This window comes from Kogia breviceps, chromosome 12 (assembly GCF_026419965.1).
Source record: "Kogia breviceps isolate mKogBre1 chromosome 12, mKogBre1 haplotype 1, whole genome shotgun sequence".
NCBI classification, from domain to species: Eukaryota; Metazoa; Chordata; class Mammalia; order Artiodactyla; family Physeteridae; genus Kogia; species Kogia breviceps.
In genome coordinates, this window is record NC_081321.1 from 102,502,577 (window position 1) to 102,519,459 (window position 16,883).

General features: G+C 56.5%; 1 protein-coding gene and 1 long non-coding RNA gene across 4 annotated transcripts in view; one reads left to right on the top strand and one right to left on the bottom strand.

Annotated features, from left to right (window-relative positions):
• Positions 1 to 2,300: 2,300 nt before the first annotated feature.
• On the bottom strand, positions 2,301 to 4,456 carry LOC136792333 (uncharacterized). Its single transcript, XR_010835988.1, has 3 exons — positions 4,249 to 4,456; positions 3,893 to 4,169; positions 2,301 to 3,195 (listed from the first exon to the last, which is right to left on the bottom strand). It is a non-coding gene; the product is annotated as an uncharacterized lncRNA (long non-coding RNA).
• A 271-nt stretch (positions 4,457 to 4,727) lies between these two features.
• The window catches only part of SHANK3 (SH3 and multiple ankyrin repeat domains 3), a 52,978-nt gene continuing 40,822 nt past the window's right edge, over positions 4,728 to 16,883 (top strand). For all 3 annotated transcript variants that reach the window (XM_067010554.1, XM_067010555.1, XM_067010557.1), the window contains exons 1-10: positions 4,728 to 4,847; positions 6,104 to 6,766; positions 7,075 to 7,278; positions 8,120 to 8,191; positions 10,292 to 10,400; positions 10,487 to 10,638; positions 10,733 to 10,900; positions 11,002 to 11,118; positions 11,476 to 11,553; positions 12,500 to 12,566. In XM_067010554.1, coding sequence (XP_066866655.1) covers positions 6,488 to 6,766; positions 7,075 to 7,278; positions 8,120 to 8,191; positions 10,292 to 10,400; positions 10,487 to 10,638; positions 10,733 to 10,900; positions 11,002 to 11,118; positions 11,476 to 11,553; positions 12,500 to 12,566 — 1,246 coding nt within the window. In that variant the 5' untranslated portion in view covers positions 4,728 to 4,847; positions 6,104 to 6,487. The remainder of the gene's footprint in view (positions 4,848 to 6,103; positions 6,767 to 7,074; positions 7,279 to 8,119; positions 8,192 to 10,291; positions 10,401 to 10,486; positions 10,639 to 10,732; positions 10,901 to 11,001; positions 11,119 to 11,475; positions 11,554 to 12,499; positions 12,567 to 16,883) is intronic.

Below are 16,883 nucleotides of genomic sequence, written 5' to 3' on the forward strand. Positions count from 1 at the left end.
TTTCCATGGAGTTTCAACCTAGAAGGGAAAGCCCCTTCTAGGGACCCTTGGCTCTTGAAACCAAAGTCAAGAAAAGCAGATTTCAGGGACTAAGTCTGGGGGCCCAAGCTCCTTCAGAACCGTCCTCGCCTCCTGTATCTAAATATTCCTTGCAGGGTTGCTTTCTTCCCAAGGCTGGAATCTCAGTCACTAGCAGTTGCCGAGCTACACCTCTCCTGGGAATCCCAAGAGTAGAAAAAGGGTTTCTTCCCTTCGTGACAAGAGTAAGACTCCAGGGCAGGATTCTCATTGGTCCTGCTTGGGTCACACGCCCACTGATGTGTTTCAAATCCTGGTTTCCCCACTGATGAGCCACATGTGATTCTGGACAAGTTAAGTGACTTCTAGTTTGCTTTGTTTCCTCATCTATCACATGAGGACAATAATGGGCTTGCCTAGTGATTTTGTGATGACGGAACAAGTTAATGCGTGTCACACACTTAGGATGACACGTAGTGCTCGAAAACCTGGTGGTGAGTGATCTATTTTCATAATTCTTATTATATATTTCTCTTTTATTTAAGCAATTTTCATAAAGCTTTGTGGTGATCTTGCTGTGGAGAAGTCTCCCTATGAAGTTGTAACCACCGCCGTCCCCAACAATTTTGGAGTCTAAACTGTATGACTCTTTGTCGTTCCCAGGACCACCAAGCCAAGAAATTAACATAAAACAAGTCCTGGGCTAGTCGTACTCCTCTGAGGGACACATCTAGGCTGCCCAGGATTTCCACATAAATACAGGCCCAGCTGAGTTCGTAACCCCAAGTCACAAAACTGTCACAGAAAGAAACTACAGTCCCCCTACCGTGAGTCAGTGGACACCGCAAACAGGCTTAGACCACCGAAAATTTCACATAAGGGAACCACTGACTAGAATTTTAATTTTTTTTTTTTTGCAGTACGTGGGTCCCCCACTGTTGTGGCCTCTCCCATTGCGGAGGAGCACAGGCTCCGGACGCGCAGGCTCAGCGGCCATGGCTCACGGGCCCAGCCGCTCCGCGGCATGTGGGATCCTCCCGGACCGGGGCACAAACCCGCGTCCCCTGCATCGGCAGGCGGACTCTCAACCACTGCGCCACCAGGGAAGTCCCAGAATTTTAAAATAAATGTTTTTAAAATAATTAAAGACAAAAGAAATCTAAAAATTGCATTAAATAAAAAAGAAAAAGCCAATATAAAGAAAGAGCAAGTAGATTTGATAATGTACAAAACAGGGCTTACAGAAATAAAACCTATGGTCATTGAAATTTAAAATTTTATGGGGAAAAAACCAACAACAACCCTATGGATGGGATTAACAGCAGATTAAAATCAAACAGAATCAGTGAGATGGAAGTCAGAATTGGGAAAATTACTCAGAATACAGCATACAGAGAGAAAAATCTTCCAAGTACTGAGAAAAAAATAATTTGTCAATTTAGAATTCTACAGTGGCTAAATTATCACTCAAAATGAGGGTGAAATAAGACATTTCAAAGACTGAAATTTGTCACTACTTTCAGGAAGGAGAAAATTCAAGCCAGAAGGAAAGTGAGTAAAGAACGGGTTGACATGTGACTCCTGAAGCAGCCTCAAGACCCACTGGAGAGAGGACGATGTGGACAAAGACCTGCAGCTAAAGCATCTTAAACTCCCACTAGTTCAGGAGGTGGGTGGAGACAGTAATTAACTTCAGGCTTTGTTAATTCCACATGCTGAAAATTTAAGTGTGTTTATGAAAATGAAAGAAAGAGAATGCTGGACTTCCAAAACAATGGGAGTTGAGGGAAAAAGGAATAAAGATAATGTGATCAATCAAACAGAGGGCCCAAAGGGAGAAAAAAGCAGCATAGAGGAAAAACAAAAAACCAATGACAACACAAAATAAGATGGTAAAAATCAATGAAAACATATCAGTAATCAATAATCACAATAAAACACCATCAAAAGTTGAAAATTGTAAGATTGGTTTACATAAAAATCTGGCCACACATACTGTTTACCACAAGCACACCTAGGAATGTAAGATGTAGAAAGGATAAAAGGAAAATGAGGGGAAAAGACATACGAGGTCAATACAGAAAAGTGCTGTGCCTAGGCTAATTATTGAAAAAAAATAAATTAAGGCAAAAAGCGTAGGGCTAAAGAAGGGTACCGTATAACAATAAAAGGAATAATTTATCAGGAAGCTATAATATAATAATCCTAAACCTGTTAGCATTAAAAACAAAGTCTGGAGAGACATATAAATCCCAAATGGGCAACATTTCATGGTGAGACTGCTAAAGTGGGATTTTATCCCACTTCTTTTAGTAACTTATAAATCAAGCAAACGGAACATTAGAAAGGACATAGGATATTTGAATAATACAATTAACAAGCTCGATATAATGGAGATATATATATATATATCTGCATTATGCAGATCACCTTCCGACCACAGCACAATAAAAAAAGAAATCAGTAGCTAAGGGTTAGTCCTCCCTCCAAAGAAAACCTAGCATACATTTGAAAATTTAAGTAAGCATATTTTTCAGCAATTCCTAAAGCAAACAATCTAACTGATATTAGAAAACCAACAAGATAAAATTAAAAATACTACTTATCAAGACTTAACTGGACATAACTAAAGTCACACTTGGAAATTTATAACCTTAAATACTCATTGTCAGAGAAGAGAAAGACTAAAAATTGAGTTGAGGACCCAGCTGAAGAAATAAGAAAAAGAATCTTAACAACAACCAAAACAGTAGAAGGAAATAAACAAAATAGAAATAGAGATGATTAACGGAATGAAAAGTTGATTCTTTAGAAATAGATTTGTATTCCTAGAGAGATAAAGCTTAACAAATCAGACTCCGGATGAAACAGAATCTAAATACACTGATAGATGTTAAATAACTAGAAGCAAACAACACCAACCAACCAACCAACCAACCCCAAAACCCCGCCCACAAAGATGACACCAGATCCGGACAGTCAACTGAACACTCGGGTATTCGGCCCCTACAATCTGCTCTGGAGGTTGGAGAGGGTCTGCTCTGAAGAAAGTTGGCCGTGAACGGTCTGTAGATGAAGGTTCAGCAAATACACGCTAAGCATCGACTAAGCACCAGGGCGTTGGCCACAGCAGCGACCCAAACAGGCAAAGCTCCCTCTCCACGGGGAGCCTACACTCTGGGGGGAAAGACAGAGCCTAAACAGTGGGCAACAAGTAAGTGAATTCAGGGCAGGCAGACACTAGGGTGCTGCGGAGGGAAGATCTGAGTGGAGGGCAGAGGAAGAGTGTAGACGGGGAGAGAAGACCCAGGGCGGCCAGCGGAGCGCCCGACAGCAGGCCACTCATCTGCCCCCCCCCCCCAGCTGTCAAGGAAACCAGGGGGTGAGGGGAGATAGGAGAGAAAGCAGGCCTGTGGGGCTTTCAGCAAGAGGCGGATTGTGGGGCCAGGCCACTGTAGGCCGAGGGGTGAGAGGGAGGGAAGGGTTAGGGTTTGGGTGAGGAAGTGGCCCCAGGAATGGAAAAGGAGAGAGGCATGGCACGGTGAGGGAGGGGGACACAAACGGCCTCACCAGGAAGGGCCAGGAGTTGGGGGTGGACCACCCACGCTGGGGGGGCGCTTAAGACTTTGAGGGCGTGGGGCACCAAGGGCGTCAGACGGCCTATGTGTGCAGGGGTTCACCCACAGATGGCTTTGACCCTGTGCCAGGCACTGTTCTGGACGCTTTGCCCACATGAGCTCCCACAGGCCCTGGGCGTCTGAACGTGTGTGGTGCGAAGAAGTGGGCACGGGAGAACCATGGGTCATTCTGGAATCTTGGCCCTGATGGAAGGAGTGGAGAAGCAGAGGGGCCATGGAGTCTGGGAAATCCTCACCTTCGAGGACAGAGACAGGAGAGCAGAGCCGGGAGGCTGGGAGGTGGTGAGGAGCCTGGGGGTCTTTTATGCTCCACAAAATAGCTTGTCCCTGGGCTTCCTCCTCTGCAAACCCACCATGTTCCAGGGACCGGAGGACACGCGTGGGTGAGGTGCTCCTGGGCATTGGAATTTTTGCCACTTGCCAGGGTGGTGGTGGGTCCAGAGGAGCGGTGCCGGTTTGGCATTCATTCATCACGTACCCATCCTTTGCACCAGGTGCTCTGTGGAAACAGCCCTGGAGACCACGAATGTGGTCATCAGCAAGGTTGTGGGGTTTTCTCCTGAAAGCCCGGCATTCGTGGTGCAGGACTCACCGAGGACGGTGGGTTGCTGGGGAGGCCGAGGGGGCCTCCGTGAGGTCCAGGCTGGGTGGCCAGGTGGGCGCCTGGCTATCCAGGTCAAGGGTAGGTGTGCAGGGAGAGCACAGAGGCCTGGGGCTGCTCTGCGGCTGGTTGTGGGCCTCCTCCTTCAGTACCATCACGAATGGAGGGCGCTGGTAAGCACGGCCACGCCCGGCCCTGCAGCTGCCACATTGGGAGGGATAAGGGACACGGGGTGGGGGCAGCTCTGGGTGACTCAGGGAGGGGAGAACAGGGGCAGGAAGACAGTGGAGACAGGAGGGGGCCGGGAAGCACTAGTTTCCTCTCTCCAGGGCTGGGCCACGTGCTTCCCAAGGTGCTTCCTGCAGATAAGTAGGCTTCCGACAGCCCCTTCCTGCTCCCCCCTTCCCCTACCCCTCCCATCCTGCTCCAGCCCCTGGGGACCCTCAGCTCCCCCCACTCAGGCCAGGCCAGTGGCCTTGGGCAGAGCCTGGACATCCTGGGGCCACATTTCTAGGCAGGCAGGGTCCGCTCAGGCTCGGGAAGAAAGCGGGCCCAGACCACAGACAGCGCTGGAGACTCGGCTCTGCGGGGTCAGTGAAATCCTGGGAGGCAGAGATTTTTCCTGAAGGGGGGCCGGCTGGCCAGGGAGAGAGCCCGGTTTCCCTCAGGGGTCAGGGCTGGTCCTGGGGAAGGGGGCTGCGCTCTGGGGTGACCAGAGGCTGTTCTGGGGGGCAGGGGTGGGTATTGCGGGGCTCCGTGGGGAGGAGGCTGTTCTTGGAGGGGGTGTCAAGCGCTGGTCCGTGTGGGGTAAGGCTGCTTCCAGGTTGTCATGGGGAGGGGTAGAGAGGTTTTCTCTGTGTGTGTGTGTGTGTGTGTGTGGGGGGGGGTTCATTCAAGTTTATTCTCGGGAGGCTCAGGGGATCCAGGGCTGCTCTTGGAGAAGGTAGGTGAGGCTGGGCTGTCTTCTGCCAGGGACCGGAAGGTGTCCTCATGCTGGGGTGTTCTGTGAAGGTTGGCCAGGGTGTCTTGTGCGAGGGTGAGCGGCTGCGGGGCTCAGAGCCTGTTTCTGGGGAGGAGTCAGGCATGTTGGGGGAGTTCTGTAGGAGTCAGAAGCTGTTTCTCGGGAAATCAGGGCTAGTTCGACGTTAAGGGACCGCTCTTGGCTTTTAGGGACCGTGGGGGCACAGGGTTTCCCGGCAATGGGGTAGTTCTGTGAGGCTGATGAGTGCTGGGGGGGACCTGGCCAGCTCCAGTGGGGCGGTGGCGCCTGAGCTAGTTTCTTTACTGCGCTCCCCTCTCCGCCGCCTACTCATCACCCCCTCCCGCGTTGCCACGACAACGCGTGAAACTAAAATTCACTTCCCGGTTGCAGGTGGAGGCTAGTGGCGCCCCCTCCCCTAAGCCCTTCCTCTCAGGTCGCGCCCCCATCTTGTCGTCGCTAAGGTGACTGGGAGGGCGTGACAGGCGTTGGAGCTAGGCGGACCAGGGGACCTGAGGAGGGGGGCAGAAGAGGCGGGCCTCAGAGTCCGGAGTGAACTCCCCAGCCTCGGCCAGGGGTGGGGGAGCCGGGAGCCGCGCGGAACAGTGTTCCGCGTGGTCCTAAGGGTTAAAGTTGTGAGGTTAATTGGTTCTGGCTGTGGGAGAAGTCCCGGCCCCTCCGGAGCTCCGAGGTCCCCACCGTCCCACGCCAGGACTGGGGCAGTGTTGGTCCCTGTCATCTCCTCCGGGGCTTGAGTGTGGTGGGGAGGGGAGGTCGGTAGGGTGGTTGAGAAGCTGCCACCCCCGGAAATTAATTTTCCTGTTTTTCTCTCCCCTTCCTGCCCTGCCTCTGGTCCCTGTGGACAAGGCGGCCCCCACGCCAGGTCCAAGACCCCCTCCTCGCCGCATCTTCCCCCGTGGGCCACAGATGCTCTTCCGCAGCCGAACGGCGGCGCGGCCCTTGCTGCTCAGCCACTCTCCCCACACTGAGGCCTAGGACTCCCCACACCCCCGGCGCAGCCCCTAGGCCCCCGCCTTGCCGCGCGGCCCTCGCCCTTCGCACCAACCCCACCCCTCACCCCTCACCCCGGGACCCCGCAAAGTGCCCCTCGCCCTCGGCTGGCTCTGAGCCCTCCCGGCCCCCGCCTCCGGCGCAGCCCCCTTGCCACCCCCGCTTCCCTCGCCGCTCAGGCCCCCTCCCCCCGCCGCCCCCGCCCCCGGGGAAGGCAGGCGCCGAGCGGAGCCGGGGCCGATGCAGCTGAGCCGCGCCGCCGCCGCCGCCGCCGCCGCCGCCCCTGCGGAGCCCTCGGCGCCGCTGTCCCCCGTGCCGGCCCCGGCCCCCCCCGGCCCCCTCCCGCGCAGCGCGGCCGACGGGGCTCCGGTGGGGGGGCAGGGGGGGCCGGGGCGCCGCGAGGAGCCCCGGGGCGCCCAGCTCCCGGCCGCGAGCGGCCACGGCCCGGGCGCGGGGATGGACGGCCCCGGGGCCAGCGCCGTGATCGTGCGCGTCGGCATCCCGGACCTTCAGCAGACGGTGAGCCTCGCCGCCCGGATCCCGGCGGCACCCCCGCCCTCCTCTCCCAGGGCCCCCACCCGCAAGCTAGGAGCCCGGCGCGGGAGACCCCAGGCCCGCGGCTGCTCGCCCCTCCCCCACCACCTCCGCCGGGACCCTCCCCACCTCCAGGGCGGGGGCGGGGCCCGGGGAAGCACCGCCCTCGGGGCGAGGCCTAGCCGGCGGGGCGCGGAGGCTCGGGGTCTGCGGCCTGGGCGCGCGGGGCCCGGGGACTCAGGGCTCGGCGCCGCGCGGGGCCGATCCGCGCTCACGCTCCCGCTCCGCCGCAGAAGTGCCTGCGCCTGGACCCGGCCGCGCCGGTGTGGGCAGCCAAGCAGCGCGTGCTCTGCGCCCTCAACCACAGCCTCCAGGACGCGCTCAACTACGGGCTCTTTCAGCCGCCCTCCCGGGGCCGCGCGGGCAAGTTCCTGGACGAGGAGCGGCTCCTGCAGGAATACCCGCCCAACCTGGACACGCCCCTGCCCTACCTGGAGGTGAGCGCGGCCGGGGGCGCGGCCGGGGGCGGCCTGAGAGCTCCGAGCTCCGGGACGGGAGCAGCGGAGGCCGCGGCCGCGAGGGGCACCGACGCGGGGAGTTAGTGTGGGAGCGGCGGGCGGGGGGGGGGTTGGGGGTTGAGTTGTGTGTCTGGTGCGTGAGGTGTGAGCCGCGTGCCGTGCGTGCGGTCAGCGGCACGTGCGATGGGGTGTGAGCAGGCGTGAGTGCCCGGAGCGCTGTGTGGAGTAAGCCAGCCGTGGTCTGTGTGCACGTCGGTGTCAGCGTCTCCCCCTCCCCGCCCGTGAAGTTGTCCGAAGGGCGACCTAAGCTTCCTCGTTTGCTCACCCGTCCGAGGTGTAAAGGCTGTTGAGCGCCCTGTGAGCAAGGAGACCCAGACCCATGGTTTGGAGGTGGGGGTGGCAAGTGCGATGAGCACTGAAGCAAGAATTACGGTGGCTGAGCTCAGAGCCGGCTTGGCCTCCGTGGTGGCCCAGGCAAGTAGGGACAGTTCTTCCCAGAGACCGGATGTCTCGGAAGGTCAGCCTGGAACCTGGTCTTGGAAGAGGACTGAAGTTTCCCGGGAATCCCGGGGATGGGACTGAGACAGAAAGGGCACTGCAGGCGGACAGCGGGGAAGACGTCCCGCCTGACCTCCGCGCTGGTGGTGTCCGCGGTAGTGTGCACGGTTTTGTGTGGCTGGCAGGCAGGGGTTTTGTGATGGGGGCGGCGAGCAATGTGGGGCCCCAGTTGCACAGAAGTGGGCAGGGCTCGGTCCTGTGCATACTTTTCACTCACTCAACCCAGGTGGATGCCTTTTTTGCCTTGTCTTTACCTGAGCAGTTTCGTTACAAGCGGCGAGTTTATGCCCAGAACCTCATTGATGATAAGCAGTTTGCAAAGCTTCACACAAAGGTAAGGAGGCAGCCACAGGGAGTGGACTCCAAGGTCACCCACCTTCTACACCCCCTCCGACCCCCCCCTCCGCCATGACCAGTGTTCACCTACCCCAGCCTTAACTGGGTTTTGTGGTGTCAAAAATGTTGTTTAAAAATTCCCTTCTTGAGGCCCTCCCCCTGTTCCCAGAACGCCCCCACCCGATCTTGGTTGGGGCTGACCAGTCAGTCCTGCCAGCCTTGGCTCAGTCTGCTTTCTCTTGTCGTCAGGGGCCCAGAGTGGGTGTTGGGGACGGATGGAGGGCTGGGTGCAAACTCGGGGCACCATGGCTTTGGGGTGGTCAGTCTGGTGATGGGTTCTAGTCAGATCAGACTCTGGCTGACCCGCTGGTGGGCCCCTGGCTAAGGCGTGGAGTGCGATAGGGCGCGGTGTTTTTGTGGGGGAGAAGTGAGCAGGCGCCACATGTGGTTGTTGCGGGGAGCTGGGTAGGGGTGGGGAGGACAGGGAGCCCAGCACTTAGTGGTCATCCGATGCTGGGCACTTTAGGCATCTCATTAATTTTCTTCTGTGAGGGACTATTATTATCCCATTTCACACACGAAGATACTGAGTCTCAGGGAAGTTAAGTGACTTACTTGCAGCTCTGCATCCAGTGATGCTGGGGCTGAACCCAGATCTGTCTGACTCTGGGGCCCTGTCCCTAGGTATACTTGTGGAGTCTTCGCTCCTTGATACTGTTGCTAGGAGGGTCTCACCCCAAGTGCTCTTTGGGGGGCACCTCCCCATCTTCTATGAATGTAGGAGGGGCAGGGTGGGTGCCGCGGCCCTTCCCACAGGCAGACTCTCTGAGCTCCCACCCCAGGCTCTCCTGGGCCAATGGACGTTTGCCTGCTGGACACCTCATTAACAGTCTCTGGAGCCTAAGAGAGGGATCTGACCATTCACCCCTGTGGCCCAGTGACCGCGCTGTGATCCTGGAGCCTCCGTGCCAGACTTCTCTGCTACCCCGGGGCATGTGGTGGTCAGTGGCCATGACTCTGTGGCTGGGCAGAGACTCCCTCACTGGTCCCGGTGTGACCTGTCACCCTGGGTTCCTCCTATAGTTGCCCCTCCTCCAAAACTGTCCCCAGTGACCTACAGGACACCAGTGACTCCTGACCTTGGTTGAGTCCCACTCGTTTTGAGGATGAGTTTCAACCCCTTACCGCAGTCCCGTGTTTCTGCCTGCCCGGGCTCCAGCTGGCCCCCCACCACCACACCGCCCCCCTCCCTCCCTGCCGGCTGCAGCTGAGGTCTGTCCCCTCAGCCACGAGCATCATTCCTCCAATCCCATTGCCTGCCCCCCCTGGAGGATGCTGCCTCCTGTGGAGCTGTCCCTATGGCACCCTGTCTTATTTCTGATGCACTTTGGTTCTAGAGGGCCTGGGGCCTCTGGCCAGGGCACCTTGCCTTGTGCACGTGGCATTGTAGCATCTGCAGGAGCTCAGTGAGGCTTTGCTGAGTAAATTAGCGCATGGCTGGGGGGTATGAATGAAAGGCAGTCAAGGTCATGTGACAGGAGGGGACACCTGGTGATGGGGGAGGGCCCCAGAGTTGGGAGTCTGCCGTGGGGTGAGCTTGTGAAGCAAATGGGCTGGATAAGGAACGGGCTACCTTGGGAGTCATGGGGATGTGGGCTGCCCTGGGCTGGCTCCTGCCCATGTGGCCTCGGGCTCTTCCAGGCTGGACAAGTTGGGCCACCAGGGCCAGGGAGAGAAGCCAGGGCAGGGGCTGAGACTGGGGAAGGGAACTCACTCGGGGCGTGAGTGAGGGCAGCCTCGCCTTGTCGAGGGGCTGGCTATGCTCAGGCTGACAGCTGTGTTGCGCTTGGGCTGCAGGGAAGGACTTGGAGCAGCACGCGGGTCCAGCTGAGCTGGGATCGGGGCCACAGCAGGAGTGCAGGGCTTAGGGTGACACGAGAGGAGTGACAAGGTCACGATGTAGGCTGATAGGTCAGACTGAGGGCGGGGTGGGGTGGTAGATGCCCCCAGGTAATCTGAGGCTCCCTGGTGGAAGGTGGGTGACGGTCAGATGACGGTGGCCGTGGTGTGGGCTGATCCGGATGGCTGGGTGTTCCAGGCGAACCTGAAGAAGTTTATGGAATACGTCCAGCTGCACAACACGGAAAAGGTGGCACGCCTGCTGGACAAGGGGCTGGACCCCAATTTCCACGATCCTGACTCAGGAGGTGAGAAGCAGAGCAGGAAGGGGCATGGCCTTGGACTGGCCTTGGAATGGCCTGGACTATAACCTTCATCTATCCCTTGAACCCAGAGTGTCCTCTGAGCCTTGCGGCCCAGCTAGACGATGCCACGGACCTGCTGAAGGTGCTGAGGAACGGCGGTGCTCACCTGGACTTCCGCACCCGCGACGGGCTCACTGCTGTGCACTGTGCCACGCGCCAGCGGAATGCGGCGGCCTTGACGGTCAGTGCGGGCACAGCCCTGGCCTGGAGGGCATGCGGCCCAGTAGCAGGAGGAGGCTGGCCTGGCATGAACACCGAGGTTCTCGCTCTGACAGACCCTGCTGGACCTGGGCGCTTCCCCTGACTACAAGGACAGCCGCGGCCTGACGCCCTTGTACCACAGCGCCCTGGGTGGGGGAGACGCCCTCTGCTGTGAGCTGCTCCTGCACGACCATGCTCAGCTGGGGACCCCTGACGAGAACGGCTGGCAGGAGGTCCACCAGGTGGGCGGGGAGCGTGAAGGCGGGGGTGTCCCCGGCTCTGTCTCTGGGGTTGGGGCTTGGGCTCTGTCCAGGGGCCCAGCGGCACCTCTCTCCTCCCCCAGGCCTGCCGCTTTGGGCACGTGCAGCACCTGGAACACCTGCTGTTCTACGGAGCCAACATGGGGGCTCAGAACGCCTCGGGGAACACGGCCCTGCACATCTGCGCCCTCTACAACCAGGTGTGCCTGCGCCTGTGCATACGTGTGTGTACACACAGGTGATGCTGTATAGTGACTACCTGTGTGTGTGCGTCTGACCCTGCGCGTCGCGCCACAAGTGCACGCTCTGCGCCCTGCAGCGAGCTGTGGCCTGAGAGGCCTACGTGTGTATATCAGTTCCCTGCCGCACAACCAGGTGTGAATTGTGTGCATCTGGGCCTCTGGGCCAGGTGGGAGCTGCACGTGTACACCTGACCTGCTTGTCCGTGTGCTACAAATGTGTGCGCTGAACATGTAGGCGTGGGTACGTGTGCCCTGTGCCCCCGTGTGCGCATGCGCTGTCGCCCAGTTGCAACCCCTACTCCGACCCTCCCACAGGAGAGCTGTGCCCGCGTCCTGCTTTTCCGGGGAGCCAATAAGGATGTCCGCAATTATAACAGCCAGACAGCCTTCCAGGTACACCAGTGTCTACAGGAGCACGAGGCTGCCCCAGGGTGTGTTCGTCTGCTTGTATGTGGCTTGGTCTCTCTCGACCTCGCTTGTTTTCCCTGTAGAGTCATAAGGGAGCTCTGACCCCAGGATCGCCCCAGGGTGGGGCGGAGGAAGGGGGTGAGCCCGTGCAGTGCCCTGCTCGTGGTGGGGGTGTTCGTTGAGGGTGGTTCCCTTGGTCCCCTTTCCAGGGAGAAGAGAAGAGGGCTAGAGGGCTCTGGGGCCAAGGGAGAACAGGTGTGGGCCTGCCCTGCCAGAGACAGGTGGGGTACAGAGGCCAAACCAGGGGCGAGAGGGGTGGTCCCAGAGCCTGACTGAACTCAGGTCATGTTTCTGGGCCTTTTCTCTGGCCAGGTTTGGTTCTTAGCACCAGGATGACCAGATGGATGGGTCTCTGTGTGGCCTGGGGTTTGTGGGGGAGTCGGGGACCACGTCACGGGGCTTTGGACACGGAGGGAGCTGGGAGTCCTCTCTCAGTGGGAGCAAGGGCCTTCGCAGGAGACGTGGGAAGAACAGGTCTGGCCACTGACTGTCCAGTCGGGCTCAGAGGCAGCGGTGGAGGGCTTTCTGGGTGACGAGATGCAGGGGTGAGGGCACGGAGGAGAGAGGGTGACAGGAGTAAGGGAGTGGTGGGTGGGCCATGGCTGAGACAGAAAAGATGGTGCGTGGAGGGGCCATTAAGAGAACGGGCAGAGTGGCCAGCGTGTCCCAGCTTTAGCTCCGAGAGTCTCGTGTCCCAGGAGACCCCTCAGTCCCGTGCAGACTGGGGTGGTGAGTTTAGGCAGGGGACAGGGTCCGAACCTGGGGCCCCCAGCTGAGGAAGACCCCACACAGGAGTCCGCGAAGGAGGCGCTGGGACCTAGGGGAGGCGAGTCTGGTGCCGCTGAGCGCCCCTCCTCCTGCCCTCCCTCAGGTGGCCATCATAGCAGGGAACTTTGAGCTTGCGGAGGTCATCAAGACTCACAAAGATGCGGATGTTGGTGAGTTCTGCCCACCCAGGTCCCTGCTGAATGTGGATTTGTGGGGGTCGTCGGGGCCCAGCAGTGCAGGGGTCCGTGGGGATGTTACACGGAAGCCCCCATACCCTGAGCCTTTTCCTCTAGTTCTCCCAGTACAACTGGGAGTGGTCCATTAGTGGCCCCTGCGGGTATGGGGAATGTGCTGAGGGAAGGGCCTGTGTAGGGTGGACAAAGGGTCAGGGTCAAGGTCATGGTTAGGTGAGGGCTGTGGATTGGGGTTAGAGTCAGGTCAGGGTCAAGGGTATGGTTATAATGGTTCGGGCTGTGGGTTGGCGCCAAGTGCTGGGTTTAGATATCAACTTATGTTGAAAGCAGGGTTGAAGTTAGGGGCAAGGTTGGTTTTCCTGTTAGGTCGTGTGAAGGGCCAGCAGGGGGCGTGTGGCAGTGGACTCTCAGTGTTTCTCTTCATCCTGGCACATAAAGCAGTTCAAGTGGCCCATAGCAAGCCTCGACACGTGTGTGCACGTGTAAAGAAATCAAAACGCGGTGCTGGGGATGCACGTGGCAAAGGGTGGCAGCGGTCTCAGGGCGAGGGGCTCTGAGCCTTCGGCAGCCAGTGCTTCAGGGGGCACCCTGTACGTGCCCCGGAAGGAGAATCGGGGGTGGCCCTGTAGTCTGAACCGCAGGGCAGGAGGGCTCACATGGGGCCTGGGTGGGGGGGCGCCCACTCCCATGTCAGTCCTCCAAAGCCTGCCGCCCGTCCCTGTGTGGGGTGGCTGCGGGGTGGGCCTCTCTTCCTGGAAAGAATACTTTCTGGCCAGAGGCTGCCCCCCCAGCCGCAGAGGGACCTCCTGCTCAGCTCTCTCTGTCCTTGGTGGACCAGGCTTTTCTGCCCACGGCTGTCTTCGGAACACAGACTCCCAGGCTTCCCTTTCTGCTGGGACTGCGATATCCCCATTTTTATAAAATATAAAGTGACAGTGGACAGCAGAGGGCTAGAGCTGGTCTCAGGTTTTGAGTCTTTGTTCGTTCTAATGTGAGGTTATGGTCAGGCCGGGGTTAAGACCAAGGCCAAGTTTAGGGCTTCCCTGGTGGCGCAGTGGTTGGGAGTCCGCCTGCCGATGCAGGGGACCACGGGTTCGTGTCCCGGTCCGGGAATGGGCCCGTGAGCCATGGCTGCTGAGCGTCCGGAGCCTGTGCTCCGCGGCGGGAGAGGCCACAGCAGTGAGAGGCCCGCGTACTGCAAAAAACCCAAAACCAACCAAACAAAAAAGACTAAGGCCAAGTTCATGTTTAAGAAGTCTTCCCATAGAGAGTCTCCCCTGAACAGTCCGCCCGCAGTGAGGCTTGGAGCCCCTTGTTCCCCAAGCAGGGTCAGCGGACCGTGAGAGTGGGTAGGCTGCAGGGTCAGTAGGTGTGTGTAGGGCCCATAACTGAGCTAACGAAGTGGTGTAGGCTTGGGGCCCAGGTTCTGCTTGGGAGAGAACTGTGATGAAGTTTGAGGTTTGAATTAAGCGTGAGAGACAGAGCAAGGGCTCCAGTTAGGGTCTGGTTGGGGCAGCTGCGTGTTTGGAGGTGGTTGTTAGCCTGGGAGAAGCCTGGTTTGCGGGTGTGGGTTCCGTCTTCTGTTTGTGATGTCACCTTGGGAAAGCTGCTTGGGACCTCTGTGCCTCAGTTCCTTTCAGTAAAATATGGTTATTTGCAACCCCTTCCCCCTCTGACCTCATGTGGGATTCTGTTCCGTGGGTCTGGACTCTGGCAGGTGGCCTTGAGGGTGGGGGCCAGGCCGCGGTCCAGGCTGAGAGGCAGGCAGGCCTCAGCTGCCCCTCTTCTTTGGACGTGCTAGGGCTCCTGGGGTCACCGTTATCTCAGCTTTCTGTCTGCCTGATCCAGAGCGAGCTCACCCGGCTGAGGTTAGGCATTTGTCGCTGAGCTGAGAGGGCCACATCAGTTAGTCCCCCTGAGGGCATCCGCTCTGCTGGCCATGTACCCTTACCTGCTCGGGTGTCACACATACACTCAGAAGACACAGCCAGATGTTCGTATTTAGGATAAACCCTGTTCTTTTTTTTTTTTTTTTTTTTTTGGTGGTACGCGGTCCTCTCACTGCTGTGGCCTCTCCCGTTTCAGAGCACAGGCTCCCAGGGGCCATGGTTCACGGGCCCAGCCGCTCCGTGGCATGTGGGATCTTCCCGAACTGGGGCACGAACCCGTGTCCCCTGCATCCGCAGGCGGATTCTCAACCACTGCGCCACCAGGGAAGCCCAAACCCTGTTCTTTTAATTCACTGTTGTAACAACCCCCCTTGAGCGATTGTGGTTAGTCCATTTTTACACGGGAGGAAACTGAGGCACAGAAGGGTTAATGGCAAAGCCTGCCTTCAGTCCTGAGCAATCCAGGGATCCACCCTTGTTACGCCACCCCCTCTGCACACACGCCCTCCGTGAGTCAGTTGTCATGTGCCACCCCAGCCTGGGGACCCGGGTGGGACCTGCACACCCGAGGAGGAACAGCAGGGAGGCTTTGCCCAGTCATCCTTCCTTTTCCTCAGGCACTAAGCCCACCTGGAGGGATCTGGTAGGCTGAGACCTGTCACCCTTCCCGGGACAGGTCACCTGGAAGCCTCTTGGCAGCCTCACCTTCCCCCTCTAGACTGACCAGCTGGAAGCAGGGATCCTACCTGGGAGCCCTCACCTGTTGCCTTGGGCTACCTCTGGGTCCACAGGCTCTCCCACCCTCCCTCGAGTGTACACTTTCAAGTACACTTCTCACTGACTTGCTATCCCAGAGTGCTTTTCAAGAGTGCCCTAGGGAAGTGCTTCTCACTTTGCAATGTACATTTGAGTCACCCAGGGATCTAGTTAAATGTAGATTCTGACTCAGAGGGTCTGGGTGGAGCCTGAGATTCTGCATTTCTAAAAGCTGGAGGTGAGGTCCGGAGGCCCACACTTTGCATAACAGGAGTCTAGAATAGGGCTTGGCAAACAATGCCCCCAGGCCACATCCAGCCCACCATCTGTTGTTGTTGTTGCTGTTGTTTTTTTGTTTTTCTTTTTTTGCGGTATTCGGGCCTCACTGTTGTGGCCTCTCCTCCCTTTGTGGAGCACAGGCGCCTGACGTGCAGGCCCAGAGGCCATGGCTCACGGGCCCAGCCGCATGTGGGATCCTCCCGGACCGGCGTCCCCTGCATCGGCAGGCGGACTCTCAACCACTGCGCCACCAGGAAGCCCCTGTTGTTGTTTTTTAATCGAGGCTTTAAAATTGAGGATTTAAATTCAGTTAAAATCAGATTCATGTAACATAAAATTAACTATTTTAAATTGAATAATTCAGTGGTATTTAGTACATTCACAACCAACTCTATTGAATTCCAAAACATTTTCATCCTCCCAAATGGAAACAACGTATATATTAGGCAACTATTCCACATTCCCCTCTCCTTCAACCCCTGTCAACTATTAACATACTTTCTGTCTGTATACATTTACCTATTCTGGATATTTCATTTAAGTGGAATGACCCTTAGTATTTGGCTTCCTTGTTTTCAAGCTTTATCCATATTGTAGGATGTATCACTACTTCATTTCTTTTTATGGCTGAATAATATTCCATTGTTTGTATATGTGACATTTTGTTTATCCATTCATCCTTTGATGGACACTTGGGTTGTTTCCACCCTTTGCCTATTGTGAATATTGCTGCTACGAAGATGTGTGAAATGTATTTGCTTGAATATCTGTTTTCAATTATTTTGGATGTACGCTTAGGAGTGGAATTGCTGGGTCATATGATAATTCTATATTTAATTTTTTGAGGAACTACCAAATTGTTTTTCACCATTTTACATTCCCACCAGCAATGTATGAGGGTTCCAAATTCTTCAGATCCTCACCAACACTTGTTATTATCTTTAAAATAATTTTTTTTATTAAAAAATTTTTTAAAATTATAGCCATTCTAGTCCAAGTGAAGTGGTATCTCATTGTGGTTTTGATTTGCATTTCCCTAATGGCTATTGATGCATCTTTTCATGTGCTTATTGGCTGTTTGTACATCTTTTTTGGAGAAATGTTGGGTTCTTTGCTCATTTTTATTTATTTTAAAAAATATTTATTTATTTATCTATCTATCTATTTCGGGTTTGCCGGGTCTTAGTTGCAGCATGTGGGATCATTTAGGTGCGGCACACGGGCTTCTTAGTTGCAGCATGCATGTGGGACCTAGTTCCCTGACTAGGGATAGAACCTGGGCCCCCTGCATTGGGAGCGGGGAGTCTTACCCACTGGACCACCAGGGAAGTCCCTTTGCTCATTTAAAAATTGCTCGTAGAATAAGTTA